We start from the raw sequence: 21,078 nt of genomic DNA, 5'->3' as shown, positions 1-21,078 counted from the left end.
TACGTTGGGTATTGTTGATTCTGTGGCCTTTGGGAGCCTGTGATCATTTTGAAACAGGGAACCACAATAAGAAACACAAGGCAAACATGGGCTCCGCAAAGGTTCCTTCACAAACGCTGGGTGAGGGTTTGTGTTCTTATCAACATGTTAGGGGGAAAACGCAGTCCAAGTCCCCCCACCTTGTACCCTAATATTTTCTAGGACATTCCAATTATTTTTGATTATATTAAAATTTGAATTTATTTTCCCTTTGAAAATGTGAACATTTTCCCTGCATTTTGTCTTTTAGGCATGGGAACTCGCTTTTGGAAAAATTTCACCTCTGCCAGTTGATGAGGAGACAATGCCCAAATACATTTGCCACAAGAGTCAGAGTGCCACTGTCCTGGGACAAAGGTCGTCATCTAACAACTTAACTCCTCCAAAGGTGACCCTTGGTGCTTATCATCTATAAAGAGCAGCAGAGGTTCTGGACGCAAACACACACACCCTGTCAGCTCCTCACCACACAACCTCACCTCCCTGGGCGAGCATGGTGCTCCCTGGAGTCCCGCGTTCTTCCAAGGACCCGGGTGCGTGCCTTTCAAACAAGATCCTAACCCACAGCACTTCCGCTGTAGAGCACATTCCAAGTCCTCCCAGCGGCTTCCCTCTGAGCGCTCACAGCAGCAAGTGTCTGGCTGGGGCCAAGTGGACTCGGAGCTTTGTTTCCGTGGATGCCACCCATTGAGGTGACATGCATGGTGCTCTCTCCACACGCCATGGCCCATGTGTCTTGGGGCTCACAGCACCCCACACTCCCTGCTTCTGCACTGCGGTCTTGCACCTGCTGCTTGTCAGTGTGGACCCCTGGGAACGGGAGCTGTGCTGCTTGCTTGGGGGCCACAGTGCAGGATGCTATTTTGTCTCTATCACATTTTTCCTTGTTAAAATTAGCTCCTCTTTAGAACATTCTGCTGGTGGCCATTGTGTCTCTTCTTGTCCCAGCTTTGTGTCACCCTCACACTCGGGAGGCAAACTCGTGAGTCCTCAGCCAGCAGCTGAAACTGGGTTGATGTGGATGGAGAAGACGGCCCCCCAACTCCTGAAGATGATTTATCCCCTCGCATTCTTTCCCAAAGCAACTGCTGAGCAGATAATACTTTATTCCCTGAAGGAAGATCAGAAATCTACTCCAAGCATTTGTCACAAGTAGGAAAATAGCCTTTTCAGATCCTAAGAGTACAAAACGTCGAAAGTCTCAGGATGGACTGCATATGTCCAGCCTCCTGTGAGATGTGGACTCCTCTCACACTCCCTCATTGACCTGAGTTAATCACACGTGTGCCGGGCAATGTACGAGTAAATAGATAACTGAATGGGTGGCTTATCCACGCCTCGAAACCATGAATTTTTAAACAGCAGAAAAGGTAGAACATTATTTTCATTATGCATTTTTGAATTGAGTTTCAAACACTTTATTTCACTGTTGACTTTATTCTACAATATCAGCCATACAGTTCCTGAATTCCTCAGGAGCGTGGAAGGTAAAGTGTAAAACGTAAAATGGGGAATGAGAGACACCAAGCGTGGATGCCTCATGTGTCCTTCTGTAGGAAACGGGGGTAGAATCATCTAGATTCTGTGGTAGCTGGTGTGATGTGTTGCTTAACATTTTAAAATAATATGATGATTACTAATGCAAAAATATTCCCACATTTATTTTCAGCCAATGAGTTTAAAGACAGAAAGAATTAACTTGGGGAAAACACCACCACAGGAAGATAGACAGAAAGGTCCTCCTGGGAGACATCAAGACGGAAGTCCGACACCCACTGGAAGGCCGACTTCCGGTGCAGAAAGATGGGGGGTGTCTGAAGATGGAAAGGTGACCTCGGAAACCTGGGTCCCTCTACACTGGCTGCATGGAAAATTCAGATTCAGATAAACTTCCACTTAGGTCTATTAAGAGTACTCAATTTGTTATTCAAAATAGACCTAGTATTAACCTAATTATGTTTTTATTTACGTATTAATATAAATTTATTAATAAATAAATAAATAACATTATTTATTAACCTAAATATGTTTCTGTAGATAAAACCTTGAATTTCTTCAGACATGTCTTTAATGCTAAAAAACTGAACAACTTGAATTGGGTTTAAAAAACAATTGCTTTCCCGAGCTCTGGAATAGGTATATTTCTGCAGAGTCTTTAAAATAATTGGCCGGGCGCGGTGGCTCAAGTCTGTAATCCCAGCACTTTGGGAGGCCGAGACGGGTGGATCATGAGGTCAGGAGATCGAGACCACCCTGGCTAACACAGTGAAACCCCGTCTCTACTAAAAAATACAAAAAACTAGCCAGGTGAGGTGGCGGGCGCCTGTAGTCCCAGCTACTCGGGAGGTGGAGGCAGGAGAATGGCGTAAGCCCAGGAGGTGGAGCTTGCAGTGAGCCGAGATCCGGCCACTGCACTCCAGCCTGGGCAACAGAGCAAGACTCCATCTCAAAAAATAATAATAATAATAATTGACCTACCTTGTAGTGTGGAGTGCAGGGCTGTTGGGTGAGCCCTGGGGTTCTTGCTGGAAATTGTGGATGGCTGAAGATGGCTTCATGCTCCCAGCCTTTGGGTTGGAGGCATTGCTGGCTGCAGGGACCTTGTAACAAGGGGGGCCTCTGACTGTCATTGCCCAGGTAATGCACCCATCTTCCCGAAGTCCACAGAACTCCAGTGGCAGAAAATCACCAGTGCAGGCTTCCCAGGCCGCCACACTGCAGGAGCAGACGGCAGCAGCTGGAGGAGCTGGTGAGCAGGGTCGGGGACTCCTAACTGTTTCCATGCTTCCTGTAAAACGCAGGGCTTTCTTGTTGATCCGCGTGAGTAGAACATCCTACCACAGCAAGGACATGTCCTTCTTGGAGCTGCCTAATTTCTGGCCACCTTTTGTCTGATTCCCTCATTGGGTCCTCACCTGGGAGTCTTGCCGAAACCCCCAACTTCACCCCACACACAGCCCACGTGCTGGTCTCCAGGGCCTGTGGCTGGAGATTCCGAATCCTACTGGCCGCTTCCCCCTGAGCACACTCCTAGCAGAAGGCTGGGCCTGGGAGGCCTCAGGGGCTTTGTTCCCTTTTCTCCGATTGCCTGTGCATGGCATTGCTGCCACCCTGATGGAGTGCCCTCTCATCTGGCACCTGCCTGGCCCCTTTCCCAAGCCCCAGCTCTGTCCATGCAGCCGTGGGTGCTTTCTGCATCAGGGGTCCCAGCAGGAGGAGCCAAGAGTGCCTCTGGGAGAGTCGGGAAAGAATTCCTTCCTCACGTTGCTGCCAGAAAATGGCCATAGCAGCTTCATGAATCCCGCAGGAACCTATCTTGGTAAAGAAACAGAGGCCTCGTAGTGGGCAAGCCTCAGGTGTGGTCCTTATGCACAACACAGCCCAACCCCGTGGGCACAACTCCCCCTGGGCTGCCTGGCACCTGGACTCCTTCCCATCCTTGGCCCAGGCCTGTGTGGCCCTGCAGGGCAGAGCCCAACCCTGTTTTCCTTCTGGGTCTGCTCCCCAGGCCTCCTGTCCCCCAGGCTGCTTCATGGCCTCTGCAGGGAGCTTCGCAGAGGTGAGGCTGGTGCCATCTGTCCGCTTCAGACCACCCCAGGCTCTGCGTGCCCTCACAGTGCCCTCTGCGCTCCTCTGCGGGGCAGGGAAGCCCTTCCCATTGGGTCTGCACCAGCCTGGCCACCTTGTTCCTGCTGCCCCTTTCCCTTCAGGCCCCCGGACAAGATGTCAGTTTACTTGCAGGTGCCGGGCAGAACGGGAGGCCTTGTCTCCCACATACCTGCTGGCACCTCCGCAACCTCCAGGCATCATCTCAGCTGCCAGTGAGGCCACCCTGGGGAAGCCCCCGCTGATCCCTGGCTCTCCTGGAAGCCTGTGATTCTCCTTCACCACGGCCCTGTCCCTTCACAGGTCCCGTAAGCCAGTGGCGCAGGGATCCGGCTTTTCTCTCCTGTGTCTGCCTCCCGCAGGACCGGGAGAAGCTTCAGGGCCTAGGCAGCGCCTTTCCATCCATGAATCACCTGATCCATCAGAATACTCGAAAGAGAGCGAGGCCCAAGAAATACTGACTGAGTGTATTCATTAAAGAAGTAATGTTCCTTACAGGATCACCTGTTGTTGAACTGACCTGACATGTGTATGGTGATCTCATGAACAAGAGAGAGCCTGTTCACCCATTCACTTAAATTGGATTTAGCAATCGCATTAGAATAATGATATTTCCACAATGTATATGCACTGGCCTTCTAAATTTAACTTTTTGCATTTTAGACGGAAGCTCATCAGTCTTAGAGAGTTCTGAAGGCAGATTTCTCAGCCACGTTGAAGCTGACGAGTTGACCGGTTCTTCCCCAAACATTGAAGAGCTGCCGGTAGGTGAGCTGAGTGGCTTCTGCGAGGGTGGCCGGCCCAGCTCCCCTCAGGGACACCTGAGAAGGTGACCTTTTCATCCTGGGGAAGTGAGATTCGGAGCGGGTGTCAAGAGAAGGTTGCATCTTCCCATCTTCTCGACAAGAACAGAAAATTAAGTTGATTCCAAATGTCTATTTCCTGAGGTTCAGCCTTTCAAAGACAGACTATTTTTTAAAGCTTTAAGTTGGTTGCGTTTAGCACATAATCAAACAAGATGAATATTTTTCATGACTTATGAGTTCCCCGTGTCAAAATTTGATTTTTTATCATTTTGATTTACAGTTCTCAGTTGACATTAATAGACCCGAAGGCAAGAATAGCAAGCATACTTCTAAGCCCTAGCTAGTGGTCTACTTGTAACATGCTATACTTTACCAAAAAAAAGTCAACACAATAAAATTATTTTCTCTACGGCAGGAAATTGGGCTGTGAACTTACATGTGATGTAAAAGTAGGCACCTGGCGGGGAAGTCTCAGAACACAGGTCCCGCTTGTTTTCTATTCTCCTGTGAAAAGCCCACATTCTGTTCTGCCCTTTCCGACATCTTCAGTTGGGGGACGAGTATGAACATCTTTTTGTTTTGTTTGGGGATCCAGCTAATGAGTTCACCTGGAAGCCTCAGGGCCAATGATCTGCATTTAGAAAGCGCGCAGCCACAGCAGGTGGTGTCTGTGTGTTGTTTGTATCAGGTGTTGAATGGGGCAGTTGTAACTGTGGCCACCCTGACCCCAGGGCAAACATACAAGTAGGAGACAAGCACTTTAATAAAACACAAAACATGGTCGAAAGTCCTGGTGCTGACTGTCTGGGGCTCAGCCACGCCCACCGACTTAGAGGCAGAGGCTGCAAAATGCCAGGGCAAGGTGCATTTCTCCCACCTCATACTGCAGTGTTCATAGAGACCACGGGAGACTAGGATTATGCTCTTTCTGCAGAATCTTCCTGTAAACCCACCACCTTCCCTAGAAACAGCACAGCCCATGGACACTAAGATGAAAAAGGAGGAAGTACAGGAAGAAAAACGACATCCAAATGGCAAGGGTCCAGTTTCCCTGAGTCAATTTCCAGGAGCTCTGCATGCCGCTCCCTCCAGACAGGCCACGGGGCACTGACCTGGAGGCCAGACGTTTCCAGCATTGTTGACTGCCAGTTTATTTCCAGTAAATAAAGCAATACACTTTTCAGGAGGAAAATTTGTTTGTTTTAAATACTTAAAAATTCCCCAAAACTATGGCCTCAAGTATCTTCCAGCCACCACATTTTAGCCCTTGAGGAGAGCTCAGTTCCGGAAGGACACGTCAAGGTGGCGGTGGTCAGCATTGACTCAGGAAGGGGTCAGAAGAGGCACCGGCTGCAGCTGCAGCCACGGTGTTTTGTGAGTTTCGAGGAGACCCAGTCCTGCTTGGGGCAGCACATCATCGCTTCTTCTTCAGCTCAACAGGTGGTTCATCTAACACCTCTTGTTGGCCTGTTAGAAACTGGAAGTCGGCCTCATGCTTGCTTTGCCGAGTGAACTCTGCCTCGGTAAAGGCGAGTTTATGTCCTGCAAGTGCATAAAGCATTTGGACAAGTGAGCAACAGGGAATGCTACTTGCAGTAACAGTTTGAATTCCCTGAAATGCTTTTGTCTTTAGTGCAGTGGCTGTAGTGGTTCGTCAGGGGAGAAGGAAACCCACATCATTTGAGTACCTGATCTTGCCGTCTCCATAGGTAGGTCCATGAGACATAAGTGATGTTCCTCCTTGGCTAAGTGCATGGAGGAATCAATCACTCAAGCTCATGAAACTGTAAAGGTGAGGACACAAGACCTAGGTAACACGCTGTGCCCTCTACTAGTGCCATCCTTCCTTTCTCCCCACAACCAACGGTCACCCACCTCTGCCTGCCCCCACGTCCATGGCTGCCCCACCCTCCCTCCCAGGTCTTCATCATGTTCCTCTTCTCATGACTCATCTTGCATCTACTTCTTGTGTATCTTGCATTGGATATGCCAAAATTCTTTCCCTTTTTGTATTTTGTTTCTTTTAATGATATAAACTCCAAAATAGATTGTATGATTCTTTTCATGTGGAACGTTTTAAAAATTATTTGTGCTTTATTACTTCTGAGAGTAATTGATTCTTTAAACGTTGCTGGGGTTTTTAGTGTTGGTTAAAAATTCACCTTTGGATACAGAACTGAACACATCCTTGCTTCATTCACCGAGTTGGTTTGGGAGTAGGCGAAGGAGTCATCTTGGTTCAAACCCCATCAAATAGGAGGCTGCTGTCCCGGCCAGCAGGTGGCGCACACCGTCAAGGTTTGTTTGGTGGATGGTTGAAGACAGTTAAAGCAGCCAAGCATTCGCTTTTATTCCCTTTGTATTTTCTCAGCTGAATTGACGCCTATATTTCTGAGCTATGGTTAAGAGTGACAGTGCGATATAAATAACGAAAACACATTTTGTCATTTGGAATTTTCAAATGCACTTATCTTAACTCCCCAGATCTTGAGACTATTTCTCTCATATATTTTCTTTTGCTAATTTTCACATGAGTAATATTTTAAATGCGAAGACAAAGATATTCTTTCTACATTCCTTGTCCAGCATTATGCATATGAGGTTATATAATATTTGCTGATAGTTAATGAAAATCAATACATCTTTGGGATGGGCCGTAGAAGCGTATAGATCAGAAGAATGGGATGAAAAGGAAAGAAAAAGGTGCCAAGAGTAATTTTTACATAGTAATTACCACAATTCCTATGGCCCAGGATTCTAAACTCACCAAGTCACCAGCCATGGATGATCGAGACTGATGGCCACTGTGTGCACGAGCTCATGAAAGACGGATATTTGTGGGACAGATCGTAGCACTTATTCACTACTGATAACCAACTCAGGGATGGGAATTTGGACCTGATCTATTCGGTTAGTACAATCTGGGGGGAAATATCACAGCTGGTGTCTAGAATACCATGTAGGCGATAATCATATAACAATTCTGAATAGAAGAAAAATAATGAAACCACAATAATCAGACTTTACATCATTTTTCATCTTGGAGTTTTTGTGTTTCCATAAAGGTAGGACGGGCACCGAGCGAAAGTTGTGCCATCACCACCTTCCCCGACACCAGCCAGAAGGAGCCGAGCGCAGATAAGAAGATGACCGTCATCCGGTTTTCTAACGGCGACGTGAAGAAGGTCAAACCCGATCAGAGAGTGGTGTGTACAATGGATCTTGTTTTTTAAAGATCTGTCTTTTTTTAAAAGAAATCAAAACTAACTCAGTTATTAGGAATGACTCTGCACATCCATACCCCATCTCCTCTGTGTGTTCAGGATGGGGTGGGGGGGGAATGGGCAGAGCACAGGCTGTGCAGTCGGGTGAACCTGTGTGTTAGCCTGGCTGTTCTGCTTCCTCGGTGCACTCAGGCAAGTGAGACTCTGTCATCAAGACCCTCCTATCTGCATGGTGACACAAGAGTGCACCAGCACCCCTCCTGGCTCTGAGTTCAGTCAGTATTTTCAGCTTTTCTAAACCTCTGCAAAATGTGGTTGATAATTACAACCTAACTCAACAGACGGTTATGAAAGTTAAGTAACAGTCCATTAAATAATGTCTCTTCTGCAGAACTCTCTAGAAACACAATGGTAAACACTTAGTAAATGTGCATTGATTGTAGAACTAGCATTAGTATTGCAACAAAGTTAGAGTCAGGAGCTAATCCCTGGTACAAGCTGGAGGTGAGATTCAGGGAGGTGAGATTCAGGGCTGTGACCCCCTGGTTCACACTACATGTCTCTGTGTGTCCAGGGATCACAGACAGAAAACACAGATGCTGAGGAGTCTGGAGGGTTTCCAGGCAATGTCTCCAGGGTGGCAATACTTTTGTCCAGATAATCCAGGGTATAACTTGATTCTCACTGAAGAAAACCTGGGTAATTTACAAAACAGATTGTAAATAAGATGAGATAAGGGAGGTTAGGGCAGGGCTTGTAGTGCATTGTGAATAGTCTCTTCGTACCCACACACTACCAAATTGTATTCTAAACATTTCCTTCTTTAGAATGATCAATTTCCCTGTTGTTAGCCAAGCTTTGGGTACAAATTTAGAGGCACAGGGTCCAGGAGTTCTGAGAGACTGCAGAGCGCATCTCTGGTTTTTGTGTTACTTGCTTTAATGAGAGGCGCCTACTTGTGGCTCTGTGATTTTATCCCACCTAAGCCTCTTGACCCTTCCTGAGGGTGGATGTTAGAAGCCCTGAGTGTGGACACAGGCGTGGTGTGCCCATCACGTGCTCTTCCACCTACCTGAACTAACTCGCATGCTCCCTTTTTTTCTCACGGGGAAATGCAAACAAGGAGAGCTTGGATGACCCCCTTTAGACGGTGGCCTGTGTTACGTCACTGCCAGTGGGGGAATCTGTGATACTGATCTCATAGCCTGCCCCAGCCTTTCATTGTGAGGTCTGGGTTTCCGTCACTTTGGAGTAGGAAATAGCTGTTTCTTAGCCAGACATGCAGGTGTAGAGAGGCAGAGTGTGACAATATAAGAATTGATGAGGTGAGGATGAGTCAGCGGGAGAGAACAGGGCCTGGCACAGGCCTTGGAAGGACATCCTCCTGTTCTGACCTTTTGCGTGGTCAGAGGTAATGGCCACTGCAGGCTAGTGAGTGTGCACCTCCCCAGGTCTCCTGAGGGCACCTCCGTTCCCTTCGAACCTCTCTGGTCTCCAAAGGGAACCCCGACCCCAGCGAGGAGCCAGAGCTTGGACTTGATCATTATTGGAATGATGCAGAATTGAGCATTTGTGGCTTTCTTCTGACATTTGGACAAATTTCCCATGTGAGAAAAATGCCTTTTAAATAATGGCACAGAAATAGTCCCTTCGACTTCAGTGTGGTGGTTTTTCTAAATAAGTCACCTCTCCTATTCTCTCCTGCCTTCTCTCAGCCTTTCTGTGACGGGCAGCGATGCTCTTGCCATGATAGATGCAGACACGCAGTGACCTGCCAGGTCCCAGAGCTCGGGAGAGAGTGGATGCCTGTCCGTGGTCCCACTGCAAAATGAACATGTACATCTCACTGATGTCTACTTCTGGATCCTTAATTTTTTTTTTTTTTTTTTTTTTGAGACGGAGTCTCACTCTGTCGCCCGGGCTGGAGTGCAGTGGCGCGATCTTGGCTCACTGCAAGCTCCGCCTCCCGGGTTCACGCCATTCTCCTGCCTCAGCCTCCAGAGTAGCTGGGACTACAGGCGCCTGCCACCATGCTCGGCTAATTTTTTGTATTTTTAGTAGAGACGGGGTTTCATCATGTTAGCCAGGATGGTCTCAATCTCCTGACCTGGTGATCCGCCCGCCTTTGCCTTCCAAAGTGCTGGGATTACAGGCATGAGCCACCACGCCAGGCCTGGATCCTTAATTTTTTAATAATTCCCCCTTCCCTACTTATGGTCAAGGCTCACTTGACACAGATGACTGTCCTCTTCCAAAGCAGCTCTTCCCCTCTTCTTTTCCCCCACTTTATTGGAAACCAGAGGGTGTCACAATGATGGGAAACTTCACAGTAACATGACAATTCAAGAGGCATAACCCAGGGACAGTTGATGACTGGAGCATTTCTGCTGTTTGGAGCTGCTGGGAGACCCTTGGTCTGCGAGCTGTGAGGTTTGGGTCTTGGGGCTCCCCACTCATATTCACTATGCTGGACCTGGATCTCCTGCGGGCCCCCAAGGTTGCCAGGTCCAGCAAACTCTAGCTCAGAACCCACCAGGTGAAGGACTGGGAACTCCACCTCGGTCCAGTCCTCTCTCCCACTAGCCTAGAGCCACAGTGTCTTGACTTCTGGGCTTGGGTGACAAGCCCTCTCCCCATGTCCCCTTGCCGTGGAGGGTGTCCATGGACAAGGTCAGCCCACTCCCACCTGCTGGGACAGTGCTTTTACCCACCTGCAGGAATGACTTTACTAGATTAAATCCAGGTTCAAAATGATAACACAGACTGCCTCCCAGCATAGGTGTTTCTGGTGCTTACAGATTTACTATCATGCAAATGCTCAGATGACGCGCACGACCTACCCTGATGGTTTGGAAGTTGTGCAGTTTCCTAACAAGCAGACAGGTGAGTGACATCACCAGGAACCCGCATGGGTAGGTGCCTTTGCATGTGAGTGTGTAGAGGTGTGGAGACTTGCAGGTTAGCAGACACTTGAGCCCTGTAGGCAAGTTCCCCACAGCAGCAGCTGTCCAGATAATTTGGGGCTTACCTTGCTTCATGCATGTTTTCCTGGTTCTTATCCAAGAGCTGTGAGCCTGCAGCTTCCGTGCGGGTGTGTAAGTGCACCCAGGTCTGGACGCCTCTGTAAACGCCCTCAGACCTCAGTTGGGGGCTTGTGTTTCAGCTTTTCTGGGTGGGCCTGGCTACATGGCTCGAGCAACAACCGAGATAAATGTTACTTATTCGCACAGTGCAGCCAGCTTATTGTCCTAAAAGCCACCACGTTCTTTCCCGAAGTCTCGCCTGGACTCTAAAATGCCATCCTCTGGGTAATCCCTGGGTCTCTTGGGAACTGGGCTGCACAGCAGGAGGTGAGCAAGCCAGGGAAGCTTTATCTGTATTTACAGCCACTCCCCATGCTCTGTTAGGCCTGAGCTCCGCCTCCTTCAGATCAGTGGCAGCATTCCATCCTCACAGGAGCGCGAATCCTACTGTGAACTGTGCACGTGAGGGATCTAGGTTGCGTGCTCCTTGTGAGAATCTAATGCCTGATGATCCATCACTGTCTCCCTTCACCCCCTCAGATGAGACCCTCTAGTTGCAGGAAAAGAAGCTCAGGGCAGCCGGGCACAGTGGCTCATGCCTGTAATCCCAGCACTTTGGACGGCTGAGGCAGGCAGATCACAAGGTCAGGAGTTTGAGACCAGCCTGGCCAACATAGTGAAACCCTATCTCTTCTTAAAAAAAAAAAAAAAAAATACAAAAATTAGCCAGGCATGGTAGCAGGCGCCTGTAATCTTAGCTACTCGGGAGGCTGAGGCAGGAGAATTGCCTGAATCTGGGAGGCAGAGGTTGCAGTGAGCTGATATCATGCCTTTGCACTCCAGCCTGGGTTACAGTGTGAGACTTCGTCTCAAAAAAAAAAAAAAAAAAAAAAAAAAAAAGCTCAGGACTGCTACTTGTTCTACATTGCGGTGAGTTGTATGATTATTTCATTATAATGTAATAATAATAGAAATAAAGTGCACAGTAAATTTAGTGCACTTGAATCATCCAACATTCGCACAACCCACACCCATGCCAGTCCATGGAAAAATTGTCTTCCACGAAACTGGTCCCTAGTGCCAAAAAGGTTGGGGACCACTGCATTAGATGAGAGAACTGTTTGGGCCAGGCGCAGTGGCTCACGCCTGTAATCCCAGTACTTTGGAGGGCTGAGGTGGGGGGATCACCTGATGTCAGGAGTTCGAGATCAGCCTGGCCAACATGGTGAAACCCCATCTCTACTAAAAATACAAAAATTAGCCGGATGCGGTGTCGTGCACCTGTCATCCCAGCTACTCAGGAGACTGAGGTTGGACAATCTCTTGAACACTGAAGGTGGAGGCTGCAGTGATCCTATATCATGCCACTACACTCTGGCCTGGATGCAGAGTGAGACTCCATCTCAAAAAATAAAAATAAAAAATTCTAGTTTGGTGATGAACTTACTAATATTTATTTGTAATTTTTCTCTTTATTAGGAATTTGTTTCTTTTTAAAAATCCTTAACCAGTGACACATATTTTTATACCTTTAATGCTTTCTGCTTTAAGTCTATTAAATCTAATAGGTACAGCAGCTTTCTTTCAGTTAGTTAACATATGCCTGGTATATCTATATCTATTCTTTCTTTTGCTACTTCTAAATCTTTACCTTTAAATATGATCTTATAAGAAACAGACATTTAGAAAAATATATAATCTGAAAATAACTTTCCTTTTAACCTGAGGTTTTATTGCATGAACTGAAAATGTATCAGTATCCTAACTGTCCTCTACAACCAAATCAAGAGTCTTTTAGTTCTAATTCTCCTCCCCAGTCTTTCATGCCATTGTGTTGGCTTCTGCCAGGATTTTTACTCTAAGTTGTTTTCACCTCCAGTATTAGTTATGATTATCACTGTGGTGTTTATGTGGCCAGTGTTTACTTTAAACTTTTTAAATGTATGCAGAATTTGGGGCTTTTCTTTCTTGTATCTTGGGCTTTTCTTCTCTGCACCACTTCCTTCTACTTGACGAGCATGAAGAGATGGGGGCAATCAACCCTATCAATTTTGGCTCACCTGAAAATGTCCTTTGTTTTGCCTTGTTCACGAATGGTCGTTCGTCCTGATGCACCTTCTGACTCCTCATCCCGTAGCTATTCCATGGCCACTGTGCAGCAGGCATTGTTTTAGGGCTAGGGATTCAGCAGTGAGCAAATCTGTGAAAAGTTCTTATTTCATGACATTTTATTGGAGGGAAGCATAAAATAATCAGGTAAAAATAAAAATCAATATAAAATATCAGTCTGCATGAAAAGCTACCAAGACAAACAAGAGGGTAGAAAGCGGACAGGGAGTGTGCTGGGCTGCTGTCTTAGGGGCCGTTGAGGAGGGCCTCACTGAGAGGTGACATTTCAGGGAGCCATGAGTGATGTGAGAGAGGGAGCTGTGTGCATGTCAGGAAGAACATTCTAGAGTGAGAAAGAGCCGTGAAAAGTGTGGTGTGTCTGAGGAAGAGCAAGGAGGCCGGTGTGGCAGGGGTAGAGGAGATGAGGTCAAAGGGCCAGGACCAGGCTGTGTAGACCATTGTGGAGAAGCTGTTGGAGAATCTTGAGCAAGGGAATGACAGTGATTTTTCTCAGCATGTTGAGGACTTTATTCCAGGCCCACACGGTGTCTGCTGGAGGATCTGATGGTGGTCTAATTTCTCCCTTCAACTGTGATTTTTTTCCCTTGCTGCATTTAAGAGCTGTTCTATCTCCAGCTACATTATGATCTGTCTAGTTATGGATTTAACTTTGTTCATTGTATTAGGGATTTGTTGTGCCTTTTTTTTTTTTTTTTGAGACGCAGTCTCTCTCTGTCACCCAGGCTGGAGTGTAGTGGCGTGATCTCAGCTCACTGCAATTTCTGCCTCCCCAGTTCAAGTGATTCTTCTGCCTCAGCCTCCCAAGTAGCTGAGACGACAGGTGCATGCCACCATGCCTGACTAATTTTTTGTATTTTTAGTAGAGATGGAGTTTCACCATGTTAGCCAGGATGGTCTCGATCTCCTGATCTTGTGATCTGCCCGCCTCAGCCTCCCAAAGTGCTGGGATTACAGGTGTGAGCCACTGCAGCCAGCCTGTTGTGCATCTTAAATATAATCACCGTGTCTTTCATAAGCTAGGGTTGCCAGATTTAGCAAATAAAAATGCAGGATGCCCAGTTGAATTTGAATTTCAGGTAAACAATAAATGAATTTGTTTTTGTTATGAGTAGGTTTCATTGAGTATGTGGGACATATTTACACCAAAAAGTCATTTGTAGTTTATGTGAAAATTCAGATTTAACTGGGTGTCCTATATTTTATCTGGGAACACTATCAAGTTCAGGGAAATTCACAGCTATTATCTTTATCAATCTTACCTTTCCTCCACCTCCAATTATAGCTGCATGACACCACCTCATTCTAGCCTCTTTCCATCTTCACATATTATATTTTCTTGTGATCATCTGGGTAAATTATTTATCTATTTCCTCAGTATTCTCTTCAGCTGAATATTATGTGCTATTGAATACATCATTTTGGCTTTAATTTTGAAGATTATATTCATTTCGTTTGTTCTTTTTCAAATCCACCTAGAATTTTTTCTCGTTTTCATTTTCAATTCCCTACTTTAATTTTTAAAATATTCTACAAACATTTGCCTTGTCATCTGTTTCTGGTAGCAGGATGCTTGCCATCTCAGAGCTCTGCGTGGCGCTGGCTGCAGCTGGCTTGTCTCTGCTGGTACTTCCTCATGGTGTTGCGTTCCCTCACCTATTTTATATTTGTGCTAGTGGCTTGTGTTGGTGGCAATCATATGGGGCCCAGTCTGGGAGATACTATCCAGAAAACTTTGTTTCTGCCAGGTGTTCCAGGGCACGACCAGCCTGGGATCACTTCATGTTAGCTTCTTAGTTTAAGGTGTCCCAGGTACAGGTAGCAGAATTGCAATTGCTAAGGGTAAATGAGGGTCACCCGGTAGTGACACATTCTTTGGAAATAGCTCAGAGATAGACAGCCACACTCCTTGGTGCTCTCCATCTGCCAGCAAGGAGATATTTTCTAGTTCCCTCTTTCCTTGGGGCTCTAACCTTCAGAGAGTGTCCTCTTTAAGCATGGATGCAGTTTCAATTCCCAGACAAAGCCCTTCATCCTATCCCAGCAGAGCGACTAAGGGCCAAACCTCCTGGAGACTGCAGAGGACAACAGGGCAGTCGCAGGTCAGGTTCGGGTCTGCGTTCCAGCACCCTCTGGGATTTGTGGCTCCTTCCACGAACTTGCATGTTCATTTCCCAGGGTTTTTGTGATTTACTTGAGCATTCCTCAGTATTTGTAGTGGATGTGTGGGTGGGATGTCTGATCTGCCTATTGCCATGGCAGAATCAAGGCCTCTGTGGGGCATCTGCTCCTCCGTGACACAACGGACCTCCAGATGGGCCCTTGAAGCTGCTGAGACTCAGGCTGTCCTACGAGTTCCTGGTTCCCAACCCTTTTTCTTTTTGTCCTAATATTTCAGCCAGCGCAGCTGTGTGTCTTGTTAGAATGTTCACCTTCACAGGCTGTCATTTAGGCTCTCACTGGGCATGTAGCAGCAAATTGGGCACTAGAGCAATTGTTCTCTTGAGTGACCTCCAGCAAACATTTGACAAAAGAAAAATTACACTTGCTAGTTTGTGAAGGTCATGCTGAGCGATTAATATTAACGCCAGTCTTTTGAAAAAGAAAAGTATTTACAGGTCTGTATTTTATTTTTGTTTAAAAGGCCTAAAACTTTGACTCTCAGCTGGTCCATGTAGAAGGTCTCAGTTCATTTTCCAGCAGGAATTCTAAGTTCTGTTACTATTCTTGGATATATTTGTCATACATTCAACAGTTCTGCCTATGGCTGACATTTCCAGAACAGAGTGAAGCAGACGTGCCAGTTTCCACTCCTTCCATTTTATAGGTGCAATTGTGTGTGACGTGCATGGTTCTTATACATTAATACAAATCAGCCAAGAATCGTGCATTGATATGTACCAGACAGTGAGTGAATTCATTTGCTCTCAGCTGTTGACCCAAAGAAGAGCCCCCCGTTTCTCCAGGGTGGTCCATTAATACACAACAGGAAAACAATCTTTTACAATTTTGTGCTAAAAATCATTTTAAGGGGTAGAATATTTCCTCAGTTGTCAGGTTCTTCACTGTATTTATTTTTCTTAAATATATTTTGTGGGCTGGGCATGGTGCTCACACTAGTTATCCTGGTGCTTTGGGAGGCCACAGTGGGAGGGTCTCTTGAGGCCAGGAGTTAGAGACCACCTGGGAAACATAAACAAGACCCTGGTCCTGCAAAAAAATAAAAAATTAGCTGGGCATCGTGGCATGCTCTTGTAGTCCCAGCTACTCGGGAGGCTGAGGCAGGAGGATCACTTGAGCTCTGCGTCTGAGGCTGCAGTGAGCCATGATCACACCACTGCATGCCAGGCTAAGTGACAGAGTGAGGCCTTGACTCTAAATACACACACGCAGAGACAGACACACACACGTGTGTGTGTGTGTGTGTGTGTGCTGCCCCTTATCTGTCAGAAACTGCTAACAGTTGACAATACAAATAAAAAAGAAGCAAATGGATAGTAAAAGAACAAATGGAGTCCGTGTGTGGTGGCTCACGCTTGTAATCTCAGAACTTTGGGAAGCAGAGGCGGGCAAATAACTTGAAGTCAGGAGTTCCAGACCAGCTTGCCCATATGGTGAAACCCTGTCTCTACTAAAAATACAAAAATCAGCCGGGTGTGGTGGCACATGCCTGTAACCCAAGCTACTCAGGAGGCCAAGGCAGGAGAATTGCTTGAACCTCAGAGGTGGAGGCTGCAGTGAGCTGAGATCACACCACTGCACTCCAGCCTGGGCGACAGAGGGAGACTCCATCTCAATGAAAAACAGAACAAATGGAAACTCATCAATTAAGTTTAATTTGGCAGCTTTCCTTTTTTCACAAACACATCAAGCAGCTGTGTGTGTACCCCACATGCAGGCACTGTAATCACGTTCCTGTTCCTATAATGAAATAGGCACAGTGCAGCAGTATTTCAGCAGGCTCCACAGCGAGTTCCTCTGCGTCAAGGGTTCTGTCTCCAGTGCAAGGTGAAAGTCACTGCTAATCATCCCTGGAGGATGCCGCAGAGGGTGAATTATGGCCCTTTCTTACGATTTATTATCCAGCTGAAAACTGCAAATCAATATGAAAATGTAAAGTTGAATGTTTACCATAGTGAGTCAAAAGCATTCAGAAGCAGAGGGCACTGACTGTGCGGTTAATAATGGACCTTTGACCTCAAACACAGGGACTCAGGGAGTCAGACAGCATATGGGAGGGAAAGGAAAATTTCAGCCAGAGATCACTTAGCAAAGTTGGGAGAATCTAAATTTTGTGTTTTAATGAGACCAAGATCATTCTGCCTCGAGCAAGACGTTCAAGTGTAAGTAAAGGCCGGGCGCGGTGGCTCAAGCCTGTAATCCCAGCACTTTGGGAGGCCGAGACGGGCGGATCACAAGGTCAGGAGATCGAGACCATCCTGGCTAACACGGCGAAACCCCGTCTCTACTAAAAACACAAAAAAAATTAGCCAGGCGAGGTGGCGGCGCCTGTGGTCCCAGCTACTCGGGAGGCTGAGGCAGGAGAATGGCGGGAACCCGGGAGGCGGAGCTTGCAGTGAGCTGAGATCCGGCCACTGCACTCCAGCCTGGGCAACAGAGCAAGACTCCGTCTCAAAAAAAAAAAAAAAAAGTGTAAATAAAAAATGATAGAGCAGGTACAAAACTGCATGTTGAATATCGGTTCTTTATGGCGTGTGCCTTATCCTGTTCAGGCTGCCATAGCAAAATGCCACAGACTGGCTGGCTTGCCAACAACGGTGTTGGGGGCTGGAAGTCCATAATGAAGGTGCCGGCAGCTGCACTGTCTGGTGAGGGCTGCTACCTGGTTCACAGGTGGCATCTTCTCATTGCAGCCTCACATGGTGGAAGGGACGAGACAGCTCTCTGGGGTCCCTTTAGTAAAGGCGCTAATCCCATTCATGGGGCTCCACCCTCATGACCACATCACTGCTCAAAGGCCTCATCTCCCAACACCATTGCTTTGGGGATTAGGTTTCAACACAGGAATTTGGGGAGGGCACAGCATTCAGCCCGTAGTAGGCAGATCGGCACCAAATATATTTAAGCAGCTAAGTGACACACAAGTGTCCTGGTTTACAAATACAAATCTACTGAATTTGCAAAGATAGGTGTGTATGTTGTTTACATCCTGGTTGAAACAGCGGAACACAGTAAATGCGCTCGCAGATGTTCACACAGTTTTTCTTCTTGAGTATCTTCATATAGTATTGAAGTCCTTAAACTTTTATTATAAGTAGGGTTGCCAGATTTAACAAATATATTGATTCAAGTCCCTCACTGAATTTGAAATATCAGATACACAGCAAGTAATTTTTGATATAAAAGTATGTTCCATGCAATATTTGAAATATACTTACGTTAAAAATTATTCATCATTTGGCCAGGTGTAGTGGCTCATGCCTGTAATCCCAGCACCCTGGGAGGCTGAGGCAGGCAGATCATCTGAGGTCAGGAGTTTGAGAGTATCTGGCCAACATGGCGAAACCCTGTCTCTCCTAAAAATACAAAAATTAGTCGGGCGTGGTGACGCATGCCTGTAATCCCAGCTACTCAGGAGGCTGAGGCAGGAGAATCGCTTGAACTGGGGAGATGGAGGTTGCAGTGAGCCAAGATTGTGCCATTGCACTCCAGCCTGGGCAACAGAGTGAGATTCTGTCTCAAAAAAATAACAATAAAAATAAATTATTTATGGTTCATCGTTTATCTAAAATTCAATTATACCTGGCAACCCTAGTTATAAAGCCAGATGATTAGAAAATACTCTACAAATCTCATGAATATTTTATAGATTATTTGGATAGAACATGTTTCTAAACAGATTCAATGTAACATACACTTAAAAACTGCATTCTGCAGAAAAATTCTACCCCGATGGCTCCAAAGAAATTGTGTTTCCCGACGGGACAGTGAAACATCTCAAGGATGGACAGGAAGAGACCTTATTTCCTGATGGGACAATCGTAAGGGTGGAAAGGTCAGTAATGTCAGACAATGCGAACCCGAAACATCCCCAGTTTTTGTTTGTGTATTTAATAATTTCCTTATATTAATTTAGATTTTTGCAAACATTTAAGTGCTTGTATTAAAAAAAATAATAATAATGTCATTGACTCCAGTTTTGTCTTATGGCCTTGATTTGAATCCCTTTATAGAGACTGTGAGTTTCAAATGGACTTTCAGGTATTTACTTTAGTGACATTAGCTGTGTTTGAATTATAACCGTAAAAATACACTCGTCTTCAGTGCTCACCTCAGACCACGTGGTCTAGAAGCCCAAGTCCATTGCAGAACACGTGCAAGCAAATGTTTAAGGCACAACAAGGAAGAGCTCATCAGAGCTGCTATTTCAATGCTAGTTTGTGCAGAAAGTAAAGATCCACCCAGCTGCCCAAGGGAGGGCACGGGATGTTGTTTTAGACCTTCCCTTTCTTTCCTGATATTCAAGTGACCACTGAGTGAGCACTGTGGGCTGTGTCTCCTTGCTGCCCCACCTCCAACCTTTCTCTGAGTTCTGCAGTCTCCCGCTCTCACCATTTCTCTCCTGGGCAATTACAACAGACTCCCCCAGCTTCCTCACAGCAGTCAGAATCTTCCCTGTCACCTCCGGGGCCACTTTTCTGAAATGATTCTATGTGTGTCCCTGTCACTCCCTGTGTTAACCCTACCGTCCCTCTCACCGTCAGAGCCAGCTGTCAGCACAGGCTTCAGCCTGCAGGTGAGCAGACACGGCTGACCTCCCGCCCTGCCTCCTGGTCCTCCACACTTGCCCTCTCTCACCCACACCAAGTTTCTGCTGATGCCCTGAGCCCACCGTGCACCCTTCCTGCCACTGCCCGTGGCCTTCTGCACCCTCATCTAACGAGCTTTGGAAGAAGGGCCCCAGGTGGGGCCATTATTCGGTACTCCCCCACCCCCTACTGGCCTCCACACTAGCAGCATTGGCCCTGGCGCACACTGCCCTTCCACGTGTTTCTCTTCTCAGGAATAGCGACAAAACCATTGTGCTCAGCAACGGGCAGAAAGAAATCCACACGGCCCAGTTCAAGAGAAGGGAGTACCCAGATGGCACCATCAAGACTGTGTATTGCAGCGGCTGTCAGGAAACCAAGTACGCCTCCGGGAGGGTTAAGATCAAAGATGAAGCTGGAAACATCATCCTGGATGAGAAGCAGATGAGCCCTCAACATGCAGCGTCACATGGGAAATGCCAATTGCAGTTTTTTGCTAAAACAGACAAAAACTAATAATGTATTAGCTGTCCCAAATGATCTTGGAGAGCCACTAAACCTTTAGGACTACCCAAGTTATCTAGAAATTGCAAAGAAAAGGACATTCTCTTCTCTATTTAGGAAATACGGTTAGAGCAGCACCCATCAGATAACAGAAGGCTCACAAAAGAAAGATTTCCATGCCCCCAGCAACACTGCACCCTCTTTGATCATCACAGGGGCCATTTCTGCCTTGTGATGGACCCAGGAGGTCTCTGCAGAGCAAGTGCCCTTGGACCAGCTGATTCACAAAGTGCTGAGCCCCTCTCCCCTTTATGGCCCACCCCAAGCACGGCTCATATCTCCAGCATTACAGAAGCTCAGCCTGGACAGTTCACCTCTGCTCACCGACACCCCTGTCCTCACTGGGACAAGAGGGAGACAATTCTAGTCACTACAAGGATACTCAAGTGGCGTCCAAGTCAGGTCAGGGCTCCAATAGTGCAGTTATCATGGCCTGTCACAGCCTGGGGAGCATGTTGCCTCCTGAAACTTGAGATTTTTTAAATCCTGATATAAAATGATAACCAGTTACTTACTTCTTTTGTTGTTTTGCAGGCCACCTAGAAATATAAAAGCAGACTGGCATTCATCTAATTTTTATACTGAAATGTGGATGCCCCCAAACATGATTTTGGAAAGAGATAATTTCTTGAAAATCTTATCAGAAGATGCATAGTTTTTTAATTTTTTCAAGTATGTACTCATGTTTTTATGGACTACAACACCATATTTTAGTGCCAGGGATTATTTTAACCTTAATACTGTGCACGCATCATCGTAGTCCTCAATATTTGGTAATGCTATTTATAGTAACTCAAGAACCATGTGCTATCTGGCTTTGAAGGAAAAAAAGGAAGTCTACTACGATTGCAGTGGATGGAGGCCTTTTGTTTTCAGATGAATGCTAAAGCAATGCGAGGCATTTGTCAGGCATAACCGG

The 21,078-nt window shown here is 46.5% G+C and overlaps 1 protein-coding gene and 1 long non-coding RNA gene across 8 annotated transcripts in view; one reads left to right on the top strand and one right to left on the bottom strand.

Moving 5' to 3' along the window:
• Positions 1–20,337, top strand: part of LOC126952450 (putative T-complex protein 10A homolog) — a 26,703-nt gene extending 6,366 nt beyond the window's left edge. For 3 of the 7 annotated variants that reach the window (XM_050787089.1, XM_050787088.1, XM_050787091.1), the window contains exons 4-11: positions 290–427; positions 1,709–1,867; positions 2,677–2,788; positions 4,309–4,413; positions 7,521–7,657; positions 10,474–10,558; positions 18,724–18,841; positions 19,850–20,337. In XM_050787089.1, the coding sequence (XP_050643046.1) occupies positions 290–427; positions 1,709–1,867; positions 2,677–2,788; positions 4,309–4,413; positions 7,521–7,657; positions 10,474–10,558; positions 18,724–18,841; positions 19,850–20,111 (1,116 nt within the window). In that variant the 3' untranslated portion in view covers positions 20,112–20,337. Of the gene's footprint in view, positions 1–289; positions 428–1,708; positions 1,868–2,676; positions 2,789–4,308; positions 4,414–5,385; positions 5,796–7,520; positions 7,658–10,473; positions 10,559–18,723; positions 18,880–19,849 lie in introns of those variants that run through there. The other 4 variants (XR_007724883.1, XM_050787092.1, XM_050787093.1 and 1 more) reach the window with 4 other exon arrangements.
• LOC126952456 (uncharacterized) lies at positions 16,653–18,758 on the bottom strand. The gene is made up of 3 exons (XR_007724894.1): positions 18,702–18,758; positions 18,225–18,519; positions 16,653–16,918 (listed from the first exon to the last, which is right to left on the bottom strand). It is a non-coding gene; the product is annotated as an uncharacterized LOC126952456 (long non-coding RNA).
• Positions 20,338–21,078: the final 741 nt, after the last annotated feature.

Source organism: Macaca thibetana, chromosome 4 (assembly GCF_024542745.1).
Source record: "Macaca thibetana thibetana isolate TM-01 chromosome 4, ASM2454274v1, whole genome shotgun sequence".
Classification (NCBI taxonomy): domain Eukaryota; kingdom Metazoa; phylum Chordata; class Mammalia; order Primates; family Cercopithecidae; genus Macaca; species Macaca thibetana.
This window is presented reverse-complemented; position numbering and strand designations above follow the sequence as displayed.